General features: G+C 37.7%; 1 protein-coding gene across 11 annotated transcripts in view; it reads left to right on the top strand.

Moving 5' to 3' along the window:
• The window catches only part of setd5 (SET domain containing 5), a 124,168-nt gene that overhangs the window by 30,861 nt on the left and 67,565 nt on the right, over positions 1–25,742 (top strand). For 6 of the 11 annotated variants that reach the window (XM_052018390.1, XM_052018389.1, XM_052018388.1 and 3 more), the window contains exons 2-4: positions 10,890–10,945; positions 15,139–15,317; positions 25,313–25,418. In XM_052018390.1, coding sequence (XP_051874350.1) covers positions 15,247–15,317; positions 25,313–25,418 — 177 coding nt within the window. In that variant the 5' untranslated portion in view covers positions 10,890–10,945; positions 15,139–15,246. The remainder of the gene's footprint in view (positions 1–10,889; positions 10,946–15,138; positions 15,318–25,312; positions 25,419–25,742) is intronic. The other 5 variants (XM_052018381.1, XM_052018385.1, XM_052018384.1 and 2 more) reach the window with 1 other exon arrangement.

Genomic DNA, 25,742 nt, shown 5'->3' with positions numbered 1-25,742 from the left:
CTCGGTACAAGTGACAATAATAAACCAATACCAATACAAAAAGCTGGCAGAAATTGGTAGGCTGAATAGTGTCTGTGCTGTAAAGATTCAAATTTCATTGACTTAATTGTAAATTTCCATGTCATTCTAAGTTATTCCAATAAATCCAACAGCCCATACTCTTGTCAGATTCAAAGAGCATCAAATATTTGTGAATTTTTTCTACGGGTTAGGAAAGATGATTAACTTTGAAGGCAGATTTGGATATCTGCTAAGTCCCCAGTTCTTTTCTGTGCTGCATTGGGGAGCTACAACGTGGAGATTGGGCACCAAATTGTTATGGAGGAGGGGAAAATAAGGAGCATTTCCACCAGCCAGTGTTTGAATACACATTCTGGTTTTGAGAATAATATTTTATAGTTTTCAAGCTAGACGACTGTTCCTTTGCAAGTTCTCATTTTATTGACAGTTCTACAGCTTTTTGGGTCAATCTTTTGATTCATTGTTTAAAATTTTACAGCAACCATTTTGTTTCCTCCATAGCTGCTCCTGTGCCAGAGAATTGTAGTTCATGTGGATGGTTAACTCCAAAAGGTCCAACTTTTTACCTGAAGTTAATAATACCATTTTATTGAGTCATTGTAAAATGTATGATTTATTAGCTATAAATAAAGAAAACAAAAATCATACACAGTTTTGGTATTCTTGAAGAATACTTGAGCTATATAGTCACTGCAGTTCTTTTAAAGTCTCAGTAATTTGATGTGACCTGTGCTTAGTCCCCATAATATATTTCACTTCATTTTTGATCTGGCAGCAGTGAAGCTACTTGCAAAGGGTAAAGTTTCTTTTTAGAAAGATATCATGGCAAAGATTCAAGTGCTGATCTGTTTATTCTTAAGAATATGGGATTATTAGAGATAAATAAGCATTGTTTTATTGATGGAATCCTTGGATTCATTGCTTGCTACTTTTCAGAGAACAACTGCAACACCAAATCAAATGTCAACAGTTTATGTTTTGTACACAAAATAGATGCTTAGCAAAAACAAGCAAAACGTGAATCAACATGTAACCAGGTAGCACAGCACACAGGCTTTTCTGACTTGCTTCTGTTGTATTTTATCCTCCTGCTCTATATGTGTCAAACAAAGGAGCAACACCAGGCAATGCAACCCTCAAGTCTAGCCAATAGTTCAATAAGATAATGGTTGATCTGAACTTGACCTCAAATTCACTTTACTGCCTATTTACTTTCACCCTTTCTCCCCTATAATCCACAAGTCTGTCCATTTTAGCATTGATTATATTCAATGACTTAGTTCCCATGGTTCTAGAGAGTGGTGAATTCCAAAGACTCAAGACTCTAAGTTTTAAATGCTGATGCTTTTTTTGAAATTTTAGTTCAGGGTTACCCAGGAAGGGAATGCAACCTCTCAATATCCACCTTGTCATATCCCATTTCAACTCTCTTTCTTCTGAACTTGAATGAGTACAGGCAACATGCTCAATCATTTCTTATTAGATAGCCCTTTCATTCCAGGAATCAACCCAGAGAACCTTCATTGAACTGCATTTGTTGTATGTGTTTTCTCATTAAAAAAACGACCAAAATAGTACATAGTACTGGGATTGTTACACCAACAATCAGGACAATTGTAACAATACTTCTATACTTCATCCCCTCTTGGAATAAAGTCTAGTATTCCATTGGGATCATCCATGTGTCCAGAATTCAGTCAATTGCATCATGCTGCACATTTAAGTCCCGTTTGCTCATAGCTGCCTGATCTGAAATTCATCAGATACAAATTCCTGATCCTAGAATTTACTCGTGGTCTTATTCTATCCAGACTTGCATCCTCCCACAGGAAAAATGCTCTTCCCATTCAGCAGTCTTCTAACTTTTGAGCATTTGTGTATCCCACATCCATTTCTTTACGCACTACCCATAGTAAAACTCTGACCTTCTTGACTCTGTAAAACTTACTTAACAACCTCTCTGCCTATTCACTGCACTTGCCTTTTTAAAAAACCCTTCTCAAAACCTATTTCATAAACTCTTGAATTCCACAGCTCAATGACCCTGTTCCTTAATTTTCATAACATGCTTAGAATGTTTTCTGTGTTAGATTGCAAACATGTTCATGCAGTCCCTAATATTACAAAACCATATGGAATTATACAAAGGCATTAAAAAAAAGACTAGAATAAGTTACTGTAATAAAGTTGCTGCACTTTTAAGATTGAGCTTGGAATTAAAACTCTTTTCCTTTTCGAATTTTCTTTCCTGTTCTAAACCTGCTGAGCTTTACTGAATTATCCTGTTTTGAACAGCAGTCCCTGTTTTAGTACTTTGTCAAAGTGGCCATTTTAAGTGCAAGTCTGTGTGGTAGTTGTTGGAAGGCTATTTAGTGTGGGGTATAACTGCTAATTATGATCACTGTGATTGTTTTATCTCCAGGCACAAATGTATTTTAATAGGACTTGAGCAAAAAATTCCAGCTGATTCCCTTCTTTGTGCCTGAGTGCTGATGCAAGTTATAGATGCTGCCTGGCCTGCTGAGTTCCTCCGACATCATAGTGCTTTTCTTCTAGATTCCAGCATCTGCAGTCGATTATTTCTATAGAACCCTTGATGCAGATTTTACATGGAAGTTAACTGTTAATTGTACCTGGGTATTGTAGATTCATAGCCTAGTTATACTCTACAAGTGCCAAATAACCTTAGCTTTCTTTTGTAGTTTCAAGTTGGGAAGTTCTCGAACTTGTTTGTGTTAAGGTGAAAGCTTTGTCAAAGTTATAGGGGGAGGGTTATAAGGGTACCTTAAATGACAATAGCAGCAGTCCCAGCTTCTTTTTAAGGTATATATGATCGTAATAACAACTCCATGTATTTTAACTGCAAGTAGTGGAATTTGCATATGTAGCAGATGTCTTCATTGTGAATGTGTTTAACTGTAAACCTGTATGCCCACAGACACAGAACTGAGCTATCTATATGGCGATCATTCCAACCATATTTGATAAATAAAAATTAATTAGAAACTTATTTTAGCACTGTCACATTAGAAAAAAAACTCTATCTTTGGCCATTAACAGATGCTTATCAATTGTGGCGCATTGTTTATGACAAATTAATTACTACAATCTATTATTATCCTGCGTCAGACTGTTTGCATCCTTGGCATCCTATTTAATCTCTGACCTGAGTTCTGGATCCACCACAAAAAAAACTTTGAATTCCTGGCTGAACACATTTGCTGCTGAACTCTTTATCTATTCTTTTGTTACATGAAGATTCAAATAATCCCCTGGCAAATCTCCACCCTTGCACCTGTACAAATTTGAGCTCATCTAAACTCCACTGCTACTACCCTAACACTGACCTACATTGTATCTGCCTTGGTATTAAAATTCTAATTTTTATATACTTCCATGGTTACAACTGCTTAACTTCTGCAACCTCCTTCAACCTTACAATCCTCTGTTCTCCTCTAATTCTGGGATTTATCATACCCTGAGAGTTTGGAATTCCCTCCCTAGCTTCCTCTCTTTTCCCATCTTTACTTGTCTCTCCCCCCCGGCCAGCTCTCCCCCCCGGCCAGCTCTTTCCCCCCGCCCACCTCTCCACCACCCCCCGCCCTCTCCCTCAAAATCTACCTCTTAGACCAAACTATTGGCAAGCTGTGTTGAGGCTTGGTGTTAAATTTTTGTTGATCAACGTCCTGTGAAGCTGTTTGGTCTATTTAATTACTGTAAAGCAACTATTTCAATGCAAGTTGTTTGTTTTGAATTTTTATTAGTGTGATTGTGAGAAGAGAAAAATTAAGGATGATCCTGTTCTGCTGGAGGAAAAAAAATGATGAGTTGTCATCGTTATAATTATCAAGATACCAGTTTAACAATTGATGCAAATATATTATTGTGTCAATTTGTAAAACTACATTGCTTGGATAGTGCTTTTGTTTACTACGGTTGCATTCACTTTGTGCTGTTACATTTCAAATATATCTCTGTTCATGATTTCTTCCATGTGGACCATTAAACGTTGAGATGCTTTTACCACTTGCCACTAACCTTTTTTAACATCCTGAGACTGCCCCACAATCGCTATTACCCTTGCCAATGTTTTTAAAGTGTCTGAATGGATATTCTGCTGAATTCCAGCATCCATTTTTCCATATTGCAGTTTGTGGCAGTGAAGGTTGAAGGAGCTGTATGCTAAGCTGTCGTTTTGCTTGTGTACCACTGCTTGTATTAGTTGGTGTGACAAGACTTTGCTGCTACCTGGGTATGATGATACAGATAAAACATCAAATATCAAATTTTTGGCTATTACATATGGAGTTGCCTTGGAAGCATTATTCCTACCCTGAATATGTGAGAAAGAGCAATATTTTGATATTGATTGATAAGGTTCTTGGTGTTTTAAATCAATGTTTTCAGTACTATATTAGTAGCTGGACCAGGAGAAGTTGCTGTCGTATTGTCTCAAAAGTGCATGATGAGTGTAAAGCTTACCCACTCTATGATTTAAATAGTGTATGTGTATGTGTGGGCCAAAGCAATTGGCCTCAGGATAAATTAGTGCTTCAAGAGGCATCTTCAAGAGATGGAGGCTCAAGAAGGAAGCATCCATCATTAAGGACCCTTACCACCCAGGATAAACCCTCTACACGTTACTACCATTGGGGAGGAGGTACAAGCGCCTGAGGACCCACACTCAATGTTTCAGGAATAGCTTCTTCCCCTCTGCCATCAGATTTCTGAATGGTCCATGAACATGACCTCATTATTTCTCTTTTGCACTATTTATTTATTTTGTAACTTATAGTAATTTTTATGTCTTTGTCGTGCTCTGCACTGCTGCCCCAAAATAACAAATTTCACGACATGTGTCAGTCATAATAAACCGGATTCTGATTCAATATATGCACATAATATCTAGATATGTGTGCATGTATTCAGAAATGCTTTGAAGTGGTGAGGAAACAGTAGATGATACTGTGTTAGTTTTGATCAAAGGTCTTTGACCTGAAACATTCACTCTGTTTCTCTTTCCAAAGGTGCAGTCTGAGCTGTTGAATGTATCCAGCATTTTGTTTTCATTTCTGATTTCCAGTATCTGGAGTTTTTTGATTTTCAGTTGTGGGTGATACAATATACAGTGCATGTTTATACTATAGATTTGAGATCTTTAACAAGATAGAACAATGCCTCCAATTCCTCTTTCTTTTACCGTTTAGAAAAACCTGTGGGGATTCCTCTGTTTACACACTCCACTTGAAGTAGTGGCAGTATTTTCCTGAAGCCCGTTACATCTTGTGAAATTTCTGACAGTCTTTGATAAACTGTTCAGTTTGTTGGTAATGCTGCACATTTCCTGTTATGTCTTACTCTTCCTGTGTCATATTTTGCCACCTGATTCTCAATATTGATTTTTTTAAAAATCAGAATTCTGTTACATTCGTTCTTTTGTGTAATTTTAATTCAATGGTTGAATTAAATTTGAAATCGTATTTTGAGGGATTAAACAAAGTGAAGTACTTAATAATTAAAATTAATGTGTATATATAAAAACACATTTTTCTTGCTGTTTTTGGGCAAAAGAAGCTCGAATGACTCTCTCAGATTCTTTGTCATTTCCCTTGTGTGAGAAGGCACATAGATTATGGTGTCTCACTTTGGAGGAAATCTCTTCCAATAGTCACTAAATGTCTTTCCACCACAATTTTACATGTCCTTCCTAAACTGCTCATTCTGCATATCATTGAGAATCTTTTGATTGCTCATTTCCCATTATAGTTTTCCCAGTGGAAAGACTTTTGGCATTTCATGATCTGCTCTGTAACTCGAAGGAGAGATGTAAAGAATGAGCTCAGGACATGCCAAAGTGGCTTATAACAATTAAGTGTTGTAGAAGATCTTAGCCATTTTGTGCATAGTCAACTCCCACAAATAGCATTACAGATCGTAACAAGATGGAATGTTTTAGTGATGTTGATTGAAGGATAATTTTCAACCAGAACTCCAAGGTTAACTGCCTGCTCTTCTTTAAAATAGTGCTATAGGATCCTTCATGTCCTTCTGAGCGCAGATGGGGCCTTGAACCAAGACAACACCTTTGACAGTGCACCTTTTTTTTAACCACTCCATTGAAGCATCAACCTAGATTTTTGAAAAGGGATTTGACCTCATAGCCAAGAAATGGCTGATGCATTTAATACCCTGAACTCTTAAGTTACTGGTGCCTTCAATCTGCTGCACATATCTGGAATTTAAGGTAGGATCTTCCTGATGTGTCTGACAACCCAAGTTGACAACAAAACTACCCACAATTTTCTTTTTGAAAAACTGATCTTGCTCCTGGTGTGATCAGAAGTGCATTCTATAGCCCTTTGTGTTGTGGATATAGAAGGTGATAATTTTAAGGGCACATTACATGCAATATGTAGTTCTTGTGGTGCTTTAGAAGGATTTGTACTTGTCATTACATTGTGGTTTAACAAGCCAATCTTTGATATCCTGATCATCTGAAGAGAGGGATGTGGAATGAAGGGGGCATTTAAGGTATTTGTAATATCCCTGCACATGTTTAATTTATATCTTGCAGGTGCAGTGCATTGATATCCAGATATCAGTTCTTCCTGAAGTAGAATGTGGTATTAATTTTTGGCTGTATTCACAAAATGCTGGTTTGTGTATATGGGTCTTAAGTGAGCCGAAGTAAATTTCTGAAACTCAAGATAGTGCAGATGCTGGAAATCTGAAATAAAAGAAAATACTGGAAACACTCAAAAGATAAGAGAGCATGTATAGAAAGAGAAAAAAGAATTAACGTTTCAGGTCTAAGGTAGCTTGTCAGAATTGAGAAAGTAGGAAAAAAATTAGTTTTAATTTGCAGAAAGAGTAGGGGAGGGTATGAATGGGGCAAAGGGAATATGTCTGAAAGGATGAAGCCAGGGGATCCTGATGTCTGGTTAAAAAATTAAAGAGTGCACTCAGAGAAAGCAAACAAAGGGACATTTAAAAACTGAAATGCAGGTCAGAGCTGATATCTGAACCAAAAGGATAACATCGGAAATGCCCAGCAGATCAGGCAGTGTTTGGGAAGCAATAAAATTGGTTTATCATTACAAATGGAAACCTTACAGCAAAATTAGTCAGTTCTTAAACACAAGTTACCTGCAGTTGTTGAATTTGATATCGCCCTGAAGGCTGCAATGTGCCCAGATGGAAGGTGGGGGTTTGTTCCCTTGAGCTTTCATTGGGTCCCATTGGAACATTGCAGGAAATCACAGACGGATAGGGCAGAGTGGGAGTGTGATGGAGAATTAAGGTGACAGGAACTGGACATTCAGGGTCATCCCCACAGACTGAATGGATTCACCCAATCTGCATTTGTTTTTTCTAATGTAAAGGAGTATTATGGACACTATAAGTAATACACACTATTGGAAGATGTGCAAGTGATTCACTGCTTCAAGTTCAAGTTAATTGTCATAGGCATACATACATATAGTGCCATGAAAATTAGCTTTTTGCAGCACCAGCACAGTACAGTACAAACACAGAAGGAATGTTTGCATCCCAGTATGGTGGAAAAGCACCAGGGAGTTGAGGAAGTAATGGTCCCTTTGAAAAGCCAAAAGAGGAAAGGAGGGGAAAATGTATCTGATGGTGCAATCTTGTTGAATGTGGCTGAGAGTATGAGGGATGATTTGTTGAATGTGAAGACTGTTGGGGTGAAAGGACTAAGGGAAACTTATCCCTGCTGTGGCAGGGAAGAGATGGAGTGAGTGCAGAGGTGTGGGAAATAAATGGGCTTGTGATTGATGTTTGCTGCTAACTTATCCCCTGAGATGAAGACAGAGAAATCCAGAAGGGGAAGGGGAAAGTCAGATGGCCTGTGTGAAAGTGATAGCAGGATGGAAGTTGGTAGCAAAAGTAACAAAATTTTCAAGTTCTGAATGAGTGCAGGTAACCACATCAATACACTTGTCCATGTGCCTGAACAATAGTGGAGTGAGGAGACCTGAGTAGGATTGACACAAGGACTGTTCCACATATCCCATAAAGAGTTAGTCTAATTGGAGCGGTGGTTGTGGAGGATGAGGTTGAGATAGGAAAAAAGCATGCTGAAACAATGGATCTGCTGGGACTGTCCTGCCTGTGGATCTTGGGGAGAAGATGGACTGTACAGGCTTGGGGAATTGTAAGGTTGGAGTCTGTGGAGGAAAGATCTTGATGAATTAAGGCCAGTGACTGTTTGGGAGACAGTGGCCTGATATTCTCTGGTCCAGAGACAAGGTGTCCGAGAGCAGACATTTGGCCTCTGCAAGATTATGCCAAACTACAACAGCATCACCATTGTCGGCTGGTTTAATGATGATATTGGTGTTAGCTATTTGTGAGCAGGGAGTTCCAAGTTCAAAGGGGAGCAAATTAAAGTGGGTAAGAGGGAGTGGAAAAATTAAGATGGTCAATGGCACATCAGCAGGTAGTGATGAAATTTCTGGCCTCTTTATAAAATCTGGGTTTTGCTATTGACATACTTGACATACTATGTTTAGATAAGATATCTTTATTAGTCACACGTACATTGAAATACACAGTGAAATGCATCAGGGCAACCCACAGATGTCGCCACGCTTCCGGCACCAACATAGCATGCCCACAACTTCCTAACCTGTACGTCTTTGGAATGTGGGAGGAAACTGAGCACCCAGATGAAACCCACACAGTCACGGGGAGAATGTACAAACTCTTTACAGATAGCGGCCAGAATTGAACCCGGGTTGCTGGCACTGTAAAGCATTATTCTAACCACTACACTACCTTGCCTGCTATGAATGGTTTAATGAAACAATGTCAAGATTTTTCAGAAATTTCAGTTGCTGTTATTAGGAATGCCTATTTTAAGAAGAGCCACTGTGACGATGATCATTTCACTGTGGTGAGATAGTAAATTATACTCTTCAGATTCTGCTTTTGCTGGACATAGATATTCAAGTGTATTGAAGTTCTTTGTTTTTAAACGAAAAGTAAGAACTGTATATTAAGCTTTTGACTGAAAAGTCATTGTGCCTCCACTCGTAATTCTATTATAAGCTACCCTACAGCATGTGAGAATAATGCTGTTTGGATCATCTGCGTAACTTTCCTGACATGAAGGAATACCTGTATAAGGAATTATGGATGTAAATCTATATTTTGTTACATTGCGGTACTTAATGCAACAATGGATTCGCAACGCTAAAAGCACGTGTTCATGGAATACAGTGTTAATTGATATTTGTAACTTTTTGGTCAAAAATCTACTGGTTTAGACTTTTACAATATTGAAGGTGGCTGGTCTCTTGAAAGTGCATTCCAATTAGTCCTATTTCTGTTTGATCAGATGTTTATTCTTGAATTACTTTTTAAAAATGCTGTGTTGCATTTGAATCCACACCACTAAGAAATGCCTTGGGAATTAGGCATTGTTAGTTTCCATTTGAAACTTGGAAGGGATACCTCCCAAGTTAAGATAGATGGGAGAAAAACTTAACTTTCATTTTGTGTGATTTGCACAAAGCATGATGCTTTCTGAAGAAAAGCTGGAAGCATTAATGATCTGAAGAGGTTTGGGATCTCCATACATAGATACAGAAAATAACCAAAACACGCGTTGGATCACTAGCCTTGTATCTGACTGATAGAGGTTATGCTGCACTGCACAAAGAAGTGGTTAGATCACATCTCAGGTACTGTGGGCTGTGCTGCTCGCTACGTCATAGGAAAGATATATTAGTCTTAGAAGGGGTACATCATTGATTTAACAAGTACGACCTGAATTCCAAAAGTTAAATTGCAAGGAAAGATTACACAAACTTAAATTGCATGCCCTGGAATTTAGATTAATGGATGATTTATTTGAAGTTTTCTTTATGCAAAGGGGAACTGAGAGGGCAATGGAGAATTTGATTTCACTGTTTGTGTATTCCAGGGTCAGGGGGAATAGTCTAAAAATTTGAGCTTTCAGGAATGAAGGTAGAAAATAACTGTACACACAAAGGGTGGTGGAAATTTGGAATGCTTCAAAAGAGGTAATTGATGCTAGGTCTTTTTTTTAGTTTTGAGATTGATGTATATTTGTAACCAGGCATATAAATTAAGGGAAAATGTATCGATAAGGAGTTAGGTCACTGATTAGCCATATTCTTACAGATTTGCAAAGCTTAATGGTCTATTCATTTTCCTGTGTTATTAGTTGATGCTGAAAATGTGTTTGAGAGGCAATATTTTCCTACATTTCTCTGGGGTTTTGTACATACCGGTTGCTCCCCTCACCCCTTTGTTTGTTGCCTTTGATTTTGGCTAGGTGCTGTATCCAGTGAGTTATTTCAATCCCAACAGCAATGCAAAGACCAATTTTTCTTAACTTATTTGAAGAAGAAAAGCTGTGGATAATTAAATTTTCTAGGTAATTGAGCAGCAGTTGGATAATGGATGCATCTGTGCATCCACGTAGGTGGGAAGCCTGATCAATCTGCTTACTAATTTACAGCAAGAAGAGAAATAAAAAATAGAGCTCCTCCAGATCTGACAGTGACAGCTAGCACAGAAAAATAAATGAAGCAGCTGCTACTTTAGCTTTCCTGCTCATATCAGCCTATTGATTAGAAAATGCCTAAATTTGTGAATCAGAAACTTTCTATGTAAAATGTTTTTGACTAATCCTTAATTAAGTAAAACTGTTTATAAAAGCACATGATACAGGTATATTGCCACTTTGTATTAAAGAAGTTGGGGGAAAAACTACATTATTTTGATTCAATTACACCCAAATCCTTTTGAAGAGGATAAATTTATTTTGTTTATTTTGGTGTTTATAAGTGATTAGGCTCATGTCCTTTCTCAACTAGGCTGGTTTCGCTGGTCTCCATCCTCCCCCAGGACAGATACAGTGACAGATGTGCTGGTGAGTTGGTTGTATTGGATCCTAACTGTGTCACCAAAGACATCGGGTACATGGTAGAGTCTGTGGACTAAATTGTTATCAAACTAAGGCAAAATGGTGGATCTGGATGAGATCCAAGATGAACTCCAGCAGTTAGATGAAAGTATTTTGCAAACTGTTGAGTTCCATCCCTTACATTTTGGCTCCCTGTTGTGTGTTATATATTAGTTTATAGTCTGCAGATGTTTAAATCTTGTAATGCTAAGCAGGCTTTTTGCCGTTAAACATGGTGATGTTTTGGTCAAACTGAATAAATGCTTTAAATACTTGGTGTATTTAGGAACTAAAACTTTGCTCCTTGTATGTTAGAAGAGGTTCTTTTCCTGATCTTATTTAAAGTTTATGGTCTACTACACTCTCCCTCTACCCCAACCCACTGAACGCAAACAAACACACACACATCCCACCACATCCATTTACAGGAATTTAAAATCTTTATTATTTCCATATTCTGCAGCTGAGATTGATCACTGGTAACTATCTGTACAGCATTGTAAAATAATTTCATTGTAGGTATACCAGAGAATTTAATGTAGAGTTTCCTTTCCCCACCTGATCATACTTTCTCCTTTCTGGATTCTAATTGCCTAACTCCAAGATTGAGAACATGTAGGTTATCTAAAGTCACAAAGTGAAACACAACACCAATTTTTTGAAGCAAGTTGGCCCAGGATTTCACCAACAATCCCTTAAGCATTTCACAAATTTGTACTCAACACATTTTTAACTGTCGGTAATTAATATTACAGCCTCCTCTCGTGGCAGAAATATGTACTATCTCATTTTACTTCACTTTGTTCTGTGTTTTCATAATATTTATGGTTAATAAAGGACTGCTTCACAAATCTTGGTGAAATTTCAAATTCTATTTTTCATAGCTATGTATTAATGTGCTTAATGAACACCATCTCACTTTTGTTACATCTTCTACTAGTGCATTTTGTCCTCAAAAGAGTAATAACCACATTTCAAAATAACTTACTGATTGTAAAGCTCTTTGGAGTGTTGAGAGGATGTGAGAGGCACTGTATAAATGCAAATTCTTTGCCTGGTTATTAAACAACTTTGCAAGAATGCAACACTGTTAATTCCCAGTCCTTAGACTGAAACCCCACATGGAAGCATCCTCAACACTCTTCTGTTTTTCATTAACCTCGAGGCAACATCAAATTTCCCAATATATATTGATAGCCCACCTCATCAACACCTCTTTTGCCCCAGCAGTACCTCTACTGCTCATTTGAACCTTGTATGGGAAGAGAAGCAATTTCTCCCAGTTAAGCTGTAATGAAAATTCACTAGCTACCAGTTCCGTTATTCTCCGTCTACTTTCTGAAGTGGTATTAGACTGTATTTTCACTATCCAATTTGTCACAGAGCTGAGCTTCCTATGTCCCTTTGATCACTGAGACCACCTACATAAACACTTCGCCATCCTATCTCGACCCATCTGCAATTTGAAACGCGTGGACGTGACTAGTCCAATGTTCTGGCAGGCCTATCTTCCATCCACCAGATGTTATCAAAACCTTTGCTGCCTTTGGCATGACTTGCATCAAGTCATGTTTACCTACCTCCCATTGACCCTCATTGTCTTGTAGTCTGTGACTACGTCTTAGGATTTGTACCCTCTAGTTCAAATCTCTGTGTCTCTAGTCTTTCTGTGTACTTCCCCTCTCTACCTCTAACCAACTCCTTGAGCGCTTTGTCTGTATTCCTCCAATTCTGGTCTGTTGCTTTTGGTGCTCAAATCTTCACCTGACTGAGGCATAAGCTCTCCACCACTTTATCTTTACAATCATGCTTAAGATTTTGATCAAGCTCATGTGACATGATGCCCTATTTTTTTGTTGATATTCCTCCTGTATCTTGGAATATATCACAATGGTAAAGAATCTGTGTAGATGCAAGTGTTGCTGATACGGTCTACCATGTGAAGTGAATAAACTGGTCTTATCTGTACTGATTAATTTGATCACTTTTTCTCATTTACATTAGTGACTGATTTGGAAACATGATGAGCAAATTGGTCAAATTTTGAAATGATACTAAATTAGGGAGGCATTAGGAACTGCAGAGTCAAAGGACAAAATATATGGATTTGTGAAGGAATTTATTCAAGTGTAATCCAAGTTATGGGGAGCAAAATAAATTATTTGCCTTTCATAAAACAAATTATCATGTTTTCAAGACATAACAAATACTTAACATTTAATTATTACTGTTGAAGTATTGTGAAGCTTGTGTGTTGATAGCAAGCTTCCACAATTACAAAAATGGATGATTTTTTTGAATAGTTGATTCATTTTTTAAAATGATGTTGGATGAGGAAGATGTGTTGTTCTGGAAGTCAGGAAACTGCCTGATTTTCTTTAATTAGTACCAAATGATACTTCACAATAATTTCAAAAGGGTTTATAATCCATGCATAATGTTAAAATAGTTGAGAATGAAACTGTAAGACATCTATAAGATCTTAATGGACACTCAGATGCCCAGTGACTGTAAAGGAGCAATCAAGAGTCACAATTGAATTCTTGAGGTATATAGTCAAAACATGATTGAAAATTGAAAGAAATAATTTTCAAATAGTGAAATGTTGTGATTAGGTCATGGATATTGTTCTGATAGGATCATGGAGCCATGAGGCAGACCCCTGAAATGAGAAAACCCGAGATATTAAGGCAGGTTTTTTTTTAATACATGGCCTTGACTACTGGTGACTTGAGGGGATGAAGTATAGCATGTAATATATTAGAAAGAAGCAAAAAATTACTTAGAAGATAAATGGAGATGCAAATTCAAACTAGTAAAAGTCAAACATTGGATAGCTAGCATAAAGTCTATTACTCTAAATGTAATTAACACATTGATTCCCAGAGAGGGCCATATAGCTTTGAAATTTTAAGAAACAATTAGGAGTCGAGGAATCATCTCCTCGCTGAAAGGGCCATAGGTTAGTGATCGCTTAGATTGAATGCAGAAAAATGATACAAATTTAATTATCCTTTTCTTTGTGAACATAGAAGTTGATACATTAATTTGATTTCAGGAGAAACATTGGAAAACTTTACATTCCTTCAGATGGCCATTGATCACTCTGTATTTGGTCACCATAATTGCTTCAGATGCTTTTTAGAACAATTATTAGAACAAGGCCAGCCATTAGCCAAGTATTCCTAACTTTAACATGTGTTGCTAATTTGGAAACTGTTTAATTACATTAGTAAAAAGCATCATTGACCAAAGAAACCATGTAGGTAGAGAAAAGAAATTTTACAACCATATTCTGAAGAAGTGGTCAGTGAAGAATTTTTTGCCAAGCTGGCATTAGATTCTTTGACTTAAAGAGAAATATGTGAATTGAGAATATCATTTTTAATGGTGTACAGATGCATTATAAACATTTGATTTGCTTCTAACAATTTACACAGTATAACACATTATTCAGGATCTCTTATGAAAAGGAAACATTGTATTAAAAAAATCATAACCTACCCTACACAATAGACCAATTAGTTATGTATTGTTAATGACTTTCCTTTTCTAATGAACAAAGTACTGTAACTTACTGTTGCTCCCTTTGTTTCACCTGCTTTGATTGTCTGACTTGCAGCAAATCACACACTTTCTGTGTTGTTGTCAGCGAAAGAAAAACCGGACAAATTGTCCTTAAACTTATTAATGGTTCCTTAAAATGAGTCAGGATTTTCAAGGGGATTTTTTGTAATTTGGCTGCAAGATTCTCAGGTGCCTCCTAAAAGTATATGATTTTTTTTTACTTGCAGTAACCCTGAGAGAACATAAAACACAAACTGATGGAGAAAATCAGGCGGTCAAGCAGCATCTGTGGAGGCAAAGGAATGGTCGACGTTTCGCATCTGGACCCTCCACAAGTGCTGCTTGACCTGCTGAGTTCCTCCCAGAAGTTTGTTTTTTTGCTCCAGATTTCAGCACCTGAAGTCTCTTAGACAACATACTAGGTATGAGCATTGAAGTATGTGGTGCTAAAAATGCCATTGATCTTATTTTGTCTTGGAGCATTCCTGTTTTGCTCCACAATGCTAATACTCACTGTACAATGCCAGAATATGATGGATGGGAATTTTATCTGTCTAAAATGTTCAACTTACTGAGCTTTCTTTACTTTGCAGTTTCCCTCATGTCCATGATCTGCACACGACACTGCGGCTGTTCGGCCTCGGTGTGGTCAGGCATTTTGCTTCGGACCCCGTGATAAACACAACTTGGTGTTGGACGTCATGAGCATAGTAATTCCACTTGGAGTTACTACACCAGATACTTCATACTCTGATATGGCTGCTGGATCAGAGTGAGTACAATACAGATACTGGAAGATGTGCATGAGGAAGAGGCAGGGAAAAATAATTTGTATTGGGGGACTAAGGTATTGGATGAATATTTTGTTATAGTGATTATAGGTGTAGATTAAAGCAATGATCTGTGATAAGCTCTACAACGATAGTATATTTTGAATGCTTCAGAAGATATTGCTGTTCTGAGGACCAAAGACTGACTTGGTAGCTGCCATGCTATTCCACCAACGATGCTGCTGTATCTCTATCTTAATTACAAATGGTTTGTTAGTTTATCATCAAACATCCACTCACTTTTGCAAACCAACCATTTCCTTCCCCCCCACTTTCTCCCACTACCAAAGTTTTTTCCTCTGATTGCTAAAGTTTTTGTAATACTAATCTGAATGTACCTTTATAAGAGCATATTCTGAGCAAGTAACTAAACACTGCAAGCATGCTTCATGGCCCAGACTTCTTGTTAACCAACACAGCTGATTAGCCAGTATACACGATGTAATAACGGTGCAAACCTGCAAAATATCATTGTCTCATCAACTTTCATTTGTGGTCTCACTTCCAGGATCTGTTTTGCCTTCTTTAGATGATGGACTTGGCTGCTCCTCAATTGTAGGAAGCTAAAATGATCCATTCCTGCTTCAACCAAGCCATTTGGTTCCATTCAAGCTCCTGTATCACCCAAGTGCTCCATTCCATTCCTTAGTTCTATTCTTCATATAAATCCTTTCCTCCTGCTCCATTCCTCACCCAAGAAATTTATATGCTGGCCACTGTCTTTGTCATCTGTTAAATCATTTAACAACTAAGCTCTATTCAAATGCATTTCTTCAAAGTCAAATGAAGTGTATCTGTTTATTTTGGGGCATTTTCCCTTTCTTTGCCAAAGGTTATAGGTTGCATAGGGAATCACCATACTGCCACCTTGGATGTACAGCTTGGTTCCAAACTGCAGAAATTATATGAATGGTCAGTTTCTCATCTTGAGAGAGCTCAAACCAAATTTAGAATTCCTATTTTTATTCAGTCAATCATTTTGAACCTCTTCTGAGTAGAAACTTAATCAATGACGCTGTATTGAAATAATTATTATGCTGCTTAAGATGGAAGAAGTCACATGTGTGTCATACCTGAACTCTGGGTTTCTTTCAAGTGAAGTTTAATATAAATAACCCTATGGTAGGGTACATCCTGCTGTATGCACTAAGATGCACCCTATACCTAAAGCATGGTTATTTTATCCCTAGTTATTAATAGTCCTATTCAAATGTATTATCTTGCTGCTAACTCTAAAGAAGGGAATGAGTGTTCTAGCTGCAGGATCATGTTTCAACTAGGGAGTGTACTGTAAACAGGAATTAGTACTAAGTTTAGATTCATTACTGTAAAGCATGGGCTCAGATCAGATTGGTACAAGGTGTTCAGTTACAGTATTCAGTGTTGAGTGCATATTGTGAAAGATTTATCTGCATAAAATGTGTGTGTACATGTAAAATACAAAAAAAATGCACATTTATATTTCACTACTTTGTTCAGAGATAAGTACCAAATAAATCTGCATTTATTAATGTTGTTTCAATTTTTTTTATTTGGGGTATTAAGCAAACAGACAAGGTATTCTTGTAATCAAAAGTTTGTTTGCAATCTATATTAATAGAGTTGTCACCTGGCTGTTGTTCCGCCTTTGAGTGGAAAACATTTCATCCCCACAATTCATCCCCACCTTTCCCTGCCACTTTTATGGGTTCACGTTGAAGAGAGGAATACAGATTCACTCGGTCAATTGGATGTCATAGTGAGCAGAGTGTGGGGGAAGAAATGACTACGATAGTGGGCAAAGTGTGAGAAAAGATGGGCCTAAAACTAGAAACTAGATTTGGAATGGTTAGCTGCTGAAAGCTAATGAAATTGATGGAAAACAAAAGCAGAACATTGACATAAAACAAGTTACGAAAACTTGATCTGAAATTAAATTTCATTGCAAAATTAGATTCTTACATTTTGAGCATATTGTGCATCAAGGTGTGGTATTCAGTATTGAGACAATTATGAGAGACATTTGGAACCTAGTGCAGTGTAGGAATGCAGAGTGCTGACAGTGCTTTGTTAAATCCTGAGATGGGATATGCTCCAGTGATATGGAGTGACTTATAACTTCAATCTTCTATTCCAGTAGAAAGGCACATACCTTGCCTTTTAGGGCCTCCCTTAAGTTACTTCTTCCCCTTGTACTCCTTGATCTAAAGGCCACGTCCGGTTGTTTCCCCCCACCCCAGCCCCTTGCTTGCTGTACCTCCATGTTAACTTGCTGTATTTCATGAACCAGTACACCGGTTTATTAGTTTCTCACCATTTAAAAGATACTATTTTTCTATTCTTGTCAGCAAAGTGAATGACCCTTTACCCATGCAGTATCATTCAGTTACCCACTCCCTTGGATTCTTCAGCTACAACAGAAGAAAAGTAATCATGCACAGTTAAGCAAAGACTCTGGAGAATTACTCACTGACTTATTAAAGCAATCAAGCAAATCGGAGAGATATTCGTGGCCCACATTTCCTAATAATTCCAGCATTCATGTTATGCTCTGTATCATAACTTGTCAGGTTACAGAGATTACGAAACAGAAATGGAGCATTCAACCCAGCTGTTCTTCATTGCATGTATGCATCATATAAACCTCCATCCGCTGATAGTTTAATTCATCGTTTTATTCCTTTCTCTCTCATATTTTTCCAGTATGTCTTAAATGCATCCCTATTTTTAATGTTTACAGGTTTCCCATTTTGATCCATCTTTGGATAAGGAGTTTTTCCTGGGTTTCTTATTAATGACCATTTTAGATTTAAAAGCCCTAGTTTTGTTTTCTTCCACAAGTGAAAATATCTTCTCTACATCAACACAATAAAACCTCTCCAGCATTTTAAACAAGCAAAAAAAGGGAAATGTTTTTCAGACACCAAGAGAGAGAATACCCCAGGAAGCCTGGAAGAGTATTGAAAGTGTTGGAGTGCAATTGAAAAGGAAAGCAAAGAAAGGGTGTGAGGCACTGCCTTGGGAAGATTAGGATGATTGATGGAATGCCAATTAAGCAAAAGCTGCTTTGTCCTGGATGGTGTTGAGCTTCTTGAGAGTTGTTGGAGCTGCACCTGTCCTGGCAAGTAGAGTGCTTAACATCACACTACTGATGTAGTTCCTGGAAATGGTGGAAAAGCTTTCAGTTGTCAAAAGGTGAGTTGCTAACGACAGAATACTTAGCCCCTGACCTACACTTGTAGCTGCTGTATTTATGTGGTTCATCCAGTTGAGGTTCTGGTCATTGGTGACCATTGGCATGTTGATGGTGAAGGACTTAACGATGGTAATTCATCGAAAAGTCGGGGATGTGTGGTCTCTTTTTTTGTGTTGATGGTCTTCTGTGGCCACAGATGTGTCCTCCCACTTCAACAAATGCCAAGATAAACTACCTCACATATGCTTATTATTGGAATTCATTTTGTATTCTGAAAGGTGTTAATTATACTCAGTTTATTGCCATCAGAAAATTTGAAATTGTTTTTCTGATCATCAGAACCAATGTTAAATAGTAATAGGCTGGGCAACAACCCCTGTGGAAGACCACTTCCATCTTTGTCCAATCTGATTAATTATTTTTTTTCCTGCTATTTGTCCTCTCGCTCTATATACCCATCAAGCAACCCAAATCTGTTCTAAGATACTGTATTGAAGGCATTTTGAAAATCACAGTATATTCCATTAATTATGTTATTGTCCACTAGTTCAATTACTCCTTCATAGATTTTGTTAAGTTTGGTCATCTAATTTTGACTGATTATTTGATTAGTTGATCCCTTGGACAGCAATCACAATAAAAGCCCTTCTAACCATCAGGTTACTAATGGCAGAGGAGTAGCAAAGTGTACAATCTACAGATTACTCATGAGAAAAATTATAGCAAGGAACACAAGGTTTTCTCCACGGAAGCTAAATTTAGGCTAGAGTCAAGGACAAGTGTAAAAGAAAAGCAAATCCTACTCATTCATTCAGCACTGCACCCATGCAGTTCTGGTTCACTTAGCAGCCTTGAGATAACTTGAATTGCATGACTTTGTTCTTGATCCCAATGCCTGAACGTAATGTTACAAGCTGAAAAGGTTGATTGTTCAAACTTTTTCTCATTTCTTCCTTTTGCCACCTGTCCTGAAAATGTGTTCCATTTTTGCAAGATGAGATTTCCCTGCGTTGCTTTGATATTGATCTCTAGTCCCTGAAGAGTCCTGCAATAGATCAGGGCTGATTGGATTTTGAGGGTGAATTTTACACCCAGATTAAATAGATACTGAGTAATAGTGTGCTTAAAAATGATTGAAACATTATCAGGCATGTTTCCATCTCAAAGATGTGAATTATTACTCTTTTCACCCCTTCCTCCACCTCACAAATGTGTATGGAGATCCACCTTGGGTATTTGCCAAAATACCATGCAAGAGGAAGAGCTCCAGTCAGATCCCCATCACTCTTCCAATATCAATCACACTCCACTTAGACCAGCACAGGAGCTTCAATAAGTCTCCGTTGATTACAACATGTGGAAGTCCTTATGGAAGGAATTTAGACAGGACCAGAAAATGAAGTAGGACGTTTTAAAGCAATACAGATTTCTTTTGAAAATCCCCAATAAAACGTTACTTTCATCAACCTTGATAAATGTGCAAAAAGGTTCAAAATTTTTTTGTTGAGTGGAGGTTAATGGCAGAACATAGATGAGTTTTGTGATTTGAATGAGAATTGTGCAGTGACCATTCTCAGTAAACTAGGGATGAATTTACAACTATACTTGGTATATTTATACGAAGCTGAAATCTTTAGCAGGATTCATCAGATGTAGCTGAAAATGAACTCCATTTTTGCAGTAATTTTGTTTTATGTGGAATATGTAGAGATTTGTTGAAGTAAATAAGTTTGCATTGGGTGTGTATGATATAGAAGTTTAATTGATTTTGAACTAGTGACTATCTGCCTCTGTAATGAATATCTATCTTTTGGCAAGTCATCGTGCAGATACCCTGGAAATTGTTATAAAATGATTTGGCTTGAAAAGACCCAGATGTCCCTGCTTACACTATTTATACAAACAAGTGTTTTGGCAAATCCGGTTTGATATTCGGTCCTCATAGTGCTTGGAAACCTTGTGACTGGAACAATCCACTTTCTGTCTTTCCACCATTGTAAAAAAAATGGCTGCATTTAGCAATTTGTGGGGGAATTATGGTACGTGCAGCCTTTTTACAGGACTAAATGAAATACAGCAATTATCTATCCATACAAGGCCTGTTAATTAACCAAACCTTTTGTTTTCCTTTGTTAATGGAATTAGTATTTCACAGGATGTTAGCAATAGCAATGGATGACAACCCTTGTGAATGTTATTAAATATGTACCATTCATAGAATTGGTAAGGATTGAGAAGCAGCTTGAGAAAATTGTGAGAAATGAGCATCATTTGTACTCTCTAGAAAGAAAGAACAATTTCCTAACTGATTATTTACCACATTAGTGTTTAAGTTTGGTTTGTGACATTGAGGGATAAGTATCATATAGGGCATGACTGCTCTGCTTTTCAGAAAAGTCTTCTAATCTTTTATGCCAGCCTGCCAGCCAGAGAGATAGGCAAGACCTTTCCACATCATCTCATGTGAAATATTGCCCCTCTTTCTTATTTCAACAATATACTTTATTCACAAAAAATACGTGCACGGAATACAAAATAATCAATACATATATTTCATTACATCCATTTTGCAATCAAATCAGTACCTTCGTTGAACCATTAAACCATGCTCTTACAAAGCACCAATGCTACTTGTGTTCCCTCTTTAAACAAATACCCATGAGGTGTTTGAGAAGGTGTTTGAAAGGACTCAGCCCCTCAGTGTCCAGTGGCTGCAGGACCTTGGACTGTGGTCCTTCCCCACAAACTCTTTGCAAAGGCTGCACTGAACTTCAGTGCATCTGTCAGCATGTAGTCCTGCAGCCTGGAATGTGCTGGTCGGCAACATTCACGTATGGACATCTCATTACATTAGAAGACCAACAAGTTTTTTAGGCAGACCAATGTGTGTCTTTTCATGCACTTTTAAAAATTTCATAAATAGATTATATTCAAAAATATTTACAGGAAATACAATATAATCAGTCTTCCTTTACATCCATAGTGTCATCAAATCAATACATTCTAATTACAACGCATCAAAGCCACTCGTATTTCCTCTTTAAATTATACATCCAGGAAGTGTTCGAGAGGCTGTTAAACAGGACCCAGCCCTTCAGTGGCGACAGGATCTTAGATTGCAGTCCTTTACCACAAAGGCTCTGACAGTGCAGCAATCCCTAGATATTTGCCTGGTATTAGCTGTATCAACCTGTTACCTTCTGACTCCACAGTGAGGGTATATAGCAGACAGAAACTTGGAATTAATTATTTTAATTGAAGACAGTTTGGAATAAATTTGTTCCACCTGGAAGAATGTATTGATAACTGTATGACTCTGTCATGATTTATTAAATGTTTTCATTCCTCAAGCTCCCCTGCCTTATTATAGTGCACCCCGTGGTGCAGGTTACCAAATTACTTGCTGCCATCTACTGGTGGTTTATAATGAATCATGCACTGGAATCACTTTCTCTGTCATTGTTGCCAAGTTTAGACTCTTAGATAATGTAGGGCCTGTTTAAATTGAAGAAAGTAGTTTAATGACCACCTTATTCTGGTGTTTCCGCCCAGTATTTATTTACACAAATGAGCTGGTTTGTGGCAACCACCCTGGTTGGAAACCTCACTGTGTGTGAGCTAAATCTGACCAGTACCATAAATGGACAGAAAGCAGTCGCCTGTTCGAAGGTCCTTGTGGCCTCTACCAGAAAGTGTGTCATTTATAAATGTAAAATTGATAAATTGATTTTCCTGATTATTTTTTTGTTGTTTTTAAACTTTTGTTTTGTAATTACTGCCCCAAATATTTTCACAGTTCCAAAATTGGTAATCCCACACAGAAATATAGAAAATGAGAGCAAGAGCAGGCCATTGGGTCATTCAGACAACTCCTTCAGTCAATACAATCAAGGCTGATCATTTATTTCAAGACCATACTCCTGCTTGTCTCTCCATTCTACTTAAAGCCATCACATCTAGAAGCTTTCTATCTCCTTCCCAAAAATATTCAATAACTTGGCCTCTTAGGCCCTCTGTAGGAGAAAATTCCACAGATTTCCCCCACCTTCTGGGTGAAGAAATTCCTCTTCATCTCAGTCCTAAATCTCTTGCCCTGCAATCTGAGACTATGACCCCTCTTTTTAAACAGCCTAGCCAAGGGAAGCAGCCTGTCTGTCCAGCTTCGTCAGAATTTGTACACTTTTGTTAGAACCTTTCTTCTGTGCGCTAGTGAATGCACACATTCATGATAATGTAGGGCCTGTTTAAATTCAAGAAAGTAGTTTAATGACCACTTGGTAGCTTGGAGACTTTTTAAACAAAAGGGGGATAAAGCATTTTTTCAATTTTGACATGTCACTTGGAATTGTGAAATTGCCATCTAGACAACCTCAGACAAATGGGGAAATAGGAAGGGAGCGGGAGCAGCGTCTGGCTTACACCAGCTTGTCATTTTAGACAGAGCTTGTGGGATGCAAGTCTCTCTTCTCCAGAGTTCATAAAGGCATCAATTAAGCCTGATTAAGCCTGAATTTGGAATGTAATAGTTTTGTAATGTGTATACTTCATTGTTTTATTCATCTACTCATGATGCTCAAGGCAATTGTCTTCCAAATAGATAATGTCAAAACTCTTGAGTCTTGATTCTGTAGCAGTAAGGCTGAGCATGAACACTTCAATCCTGCATTTATTGCACAACAAACAGCACTGCGAACAGTTATTGCTAAAATTCCACTCATCTGGGCAGAAATAGGTGGTAGCATGGAGATGGTACCAGGCAGTTTTAGTGATGGAAAAGATTCTGGGTCCAAACTTTAGCTTCAGTTCCTTGTGGCAAGAAGGACACCAGTCTGAGAGCAGTCTGGTTTTAGAATTGGATGCTAGTAGGGGGTTTGGAACTGGTGGTTAGAACTAGGTATTTCTAGTGCAAGTTGAACAAATAGCTTCAGTTTTAATTTGAGTGGGAACATTTCATGCTCATCCAATACTGCATGTTAGATAAACATTATGACAAATTTGATGCAAGGAAGGAATTGACAGAGTGTGGGTGAGGTAGAGTTGGATATCGTTGGTATATGTGTAGAATCTAACTGCCCAGATTTTTCTGGTAAATGCTTGATACCCAAACATTTACCTGTTTAAACATAAGTAACCTCAAGTCTTTCACACACATCAAATCGACACATCTGCTGCTTGTTTTGATGTGGTCATGAAGAAGATCAATCTTGCTGAGATTCTCCCAACACTTGCACTGAAGAATTGGACAGTTGGAATGTAGATAAGAAAACAGTTTATTTTAATGTATTTAATTATTTACAAATAGATCAATATTTGAAAATTATGCATGATGTTTTTAATATTTCTGAATGTCAGAAACATTGATCTTAGCAAAACTTGACAGCTTTTCCAGCCAGTAGAACTTTCAAGGGCACTTTGGGGCAGAGCTTCACTGCACTGTTGGAGATCCTGGTGCTGTTCAGACCACAACAATGGGATCCCAGGATGCTACGGACTCTCCACATTTGGACCGGTGCATTCAGGCATTGATGGTGGGCACCGGGCCCATGCTTGCAAGATTTGGCCCAATGCACTTGAGGAGATGTAGCCAGAAATATGAAGGGTTAGCGGATTAGGGGGTTGGTTGAGGACAGCAGTAGAATGCAAGGTACATGATGCTGATGTATTCTTCCATGTGGTTCTAGAACAGCAGATTCTGGGAAGCTCTGAGCTGCAGTTCTGCACAGCTTAATTTTATTCTCCACCACTACTCCTGCATGTACTAGCAGGAAATTTCTGTGAGGGTGACGGTGCGAGGTGAGGAAATGATCCATTGAAATAAGATTGTGATCAGAAAGGATAATGACATTTTTTTGTTGTTACTTGCCCTCTGGTGATGAGATATAGAAGTAGTCTTTATCAGTGGCAGACAATGAGAAGTTTGCTATCTTACCATTCTGGTATTGGTTTATTATTGTCACTTGTACTGAGGTACAGTGAAAACCTTGTCTTGCATACCGATCGTACAGGTCAATTCATTACACAGTGCAGTTACATTGAGTTAGTACAGAGTGCATTGATGTAGTACAGGTAAAAACAATAACAATACAGAGTAAAGTGTCACAGCTACAGAGAAAGTGCAGTGCAGTAAGGTGCAAGGTCACAACAAAGTAGATCGTGAAGTGTCATCTTGTGTACAGTATGCAGCAGAAGTAAATATTGAGCTCCTTTGTCCATCCTTTAATAATTGACCATTGTCATCCTATGCTCTCCAATCGATAGATATGCATTTCAATAATTCCTTTAATAATTTTATGTTATTCCAAAGCAGATTATGGACGTAAAATACATTTAAATGTAGGCTGCAATGTAGTATATTAAAGTTCTGGTCTTCAATTTGTGTGCAGGAATTTCCTACAAAGAACGATGAGTTAAGGTAGCAGATAATTTTTTTTTAGTGTCAATGCTTGAGTGATAACTATCGACCTGGACACTGGAAAACTAGTCTTTAATTTGAGTGGTACCATGGCCTTTTTTTTTCACTCAGCTAAACTAACATTTTACCTCTTTGTGTTTCAGTTCAAAAATGATGGTAACTAAGAAGCAAGGCTAAAAAAAGTTGTACATTAGTTTCATTTTGCAGGTACTATGTGATAGTAAGAGGAAGAAGGGAACACTTTATTTGATTTCTAAAAGACCCAAGAATCAGTAAATAGAATAGAATTTCAAAACTGTATCAGTAAAATAGAGAACTAACTTTCTTTTATTTTGGCTTCATTGTTTTAGTCCAGAGTCAGTGGAAGCTAGCCCTGCAGTTGCTGAGAAGAACAGCTACTCAAATCACAACTATGGAAGTGCACAACATCATGGATACAGAGGTCTACCTTACGCAGTAAGTATACAAGTCGTCTTTCATCAGGAACTATGCTACTGTATGTGTACATTCCTTTCTGGTTGGTTTAAAACAAAACTGCATGAACATCTTCCTCCAAACAGCCAGATTTTGTCCCTGAAGTACAACTATGATGCAGTTAGCCTTGCATAAATTTACTTGAAATAGTTAGGGGCATGAATTAGCAATGTAGTAAATGAAATTAAAGAAGGAAATGAGGAGTAGGAATTAAAGACAGCATCTTAGAAAATGCTTCTGGGTAGCAATATTTACTATGATTTTGTTTTAGTTTGGGACCATGCCTGTTTGTTCGAATATTAATGA

Source organism: Pristis pectinata, chromosome 6 (genome assembly GCF_009764475.1).
Source record: "Pristis pectinata isolate sPriPec2 chromosome 6, sPriPec2.1.pri, whole genome shotgun sequence".
Classification (NCBI taxonomy): domain Eukaryota; kingdom Metazoa; phylum Chordata; class Chondrichthyes; order Rhinopristiformes; family Pristidae; genus Pristis; species Pristis pectinata.
Note: the sequence above shows the minus strand (reverse complement) of the source record. Positions and strands in the feature narration are given on the sequence as shown.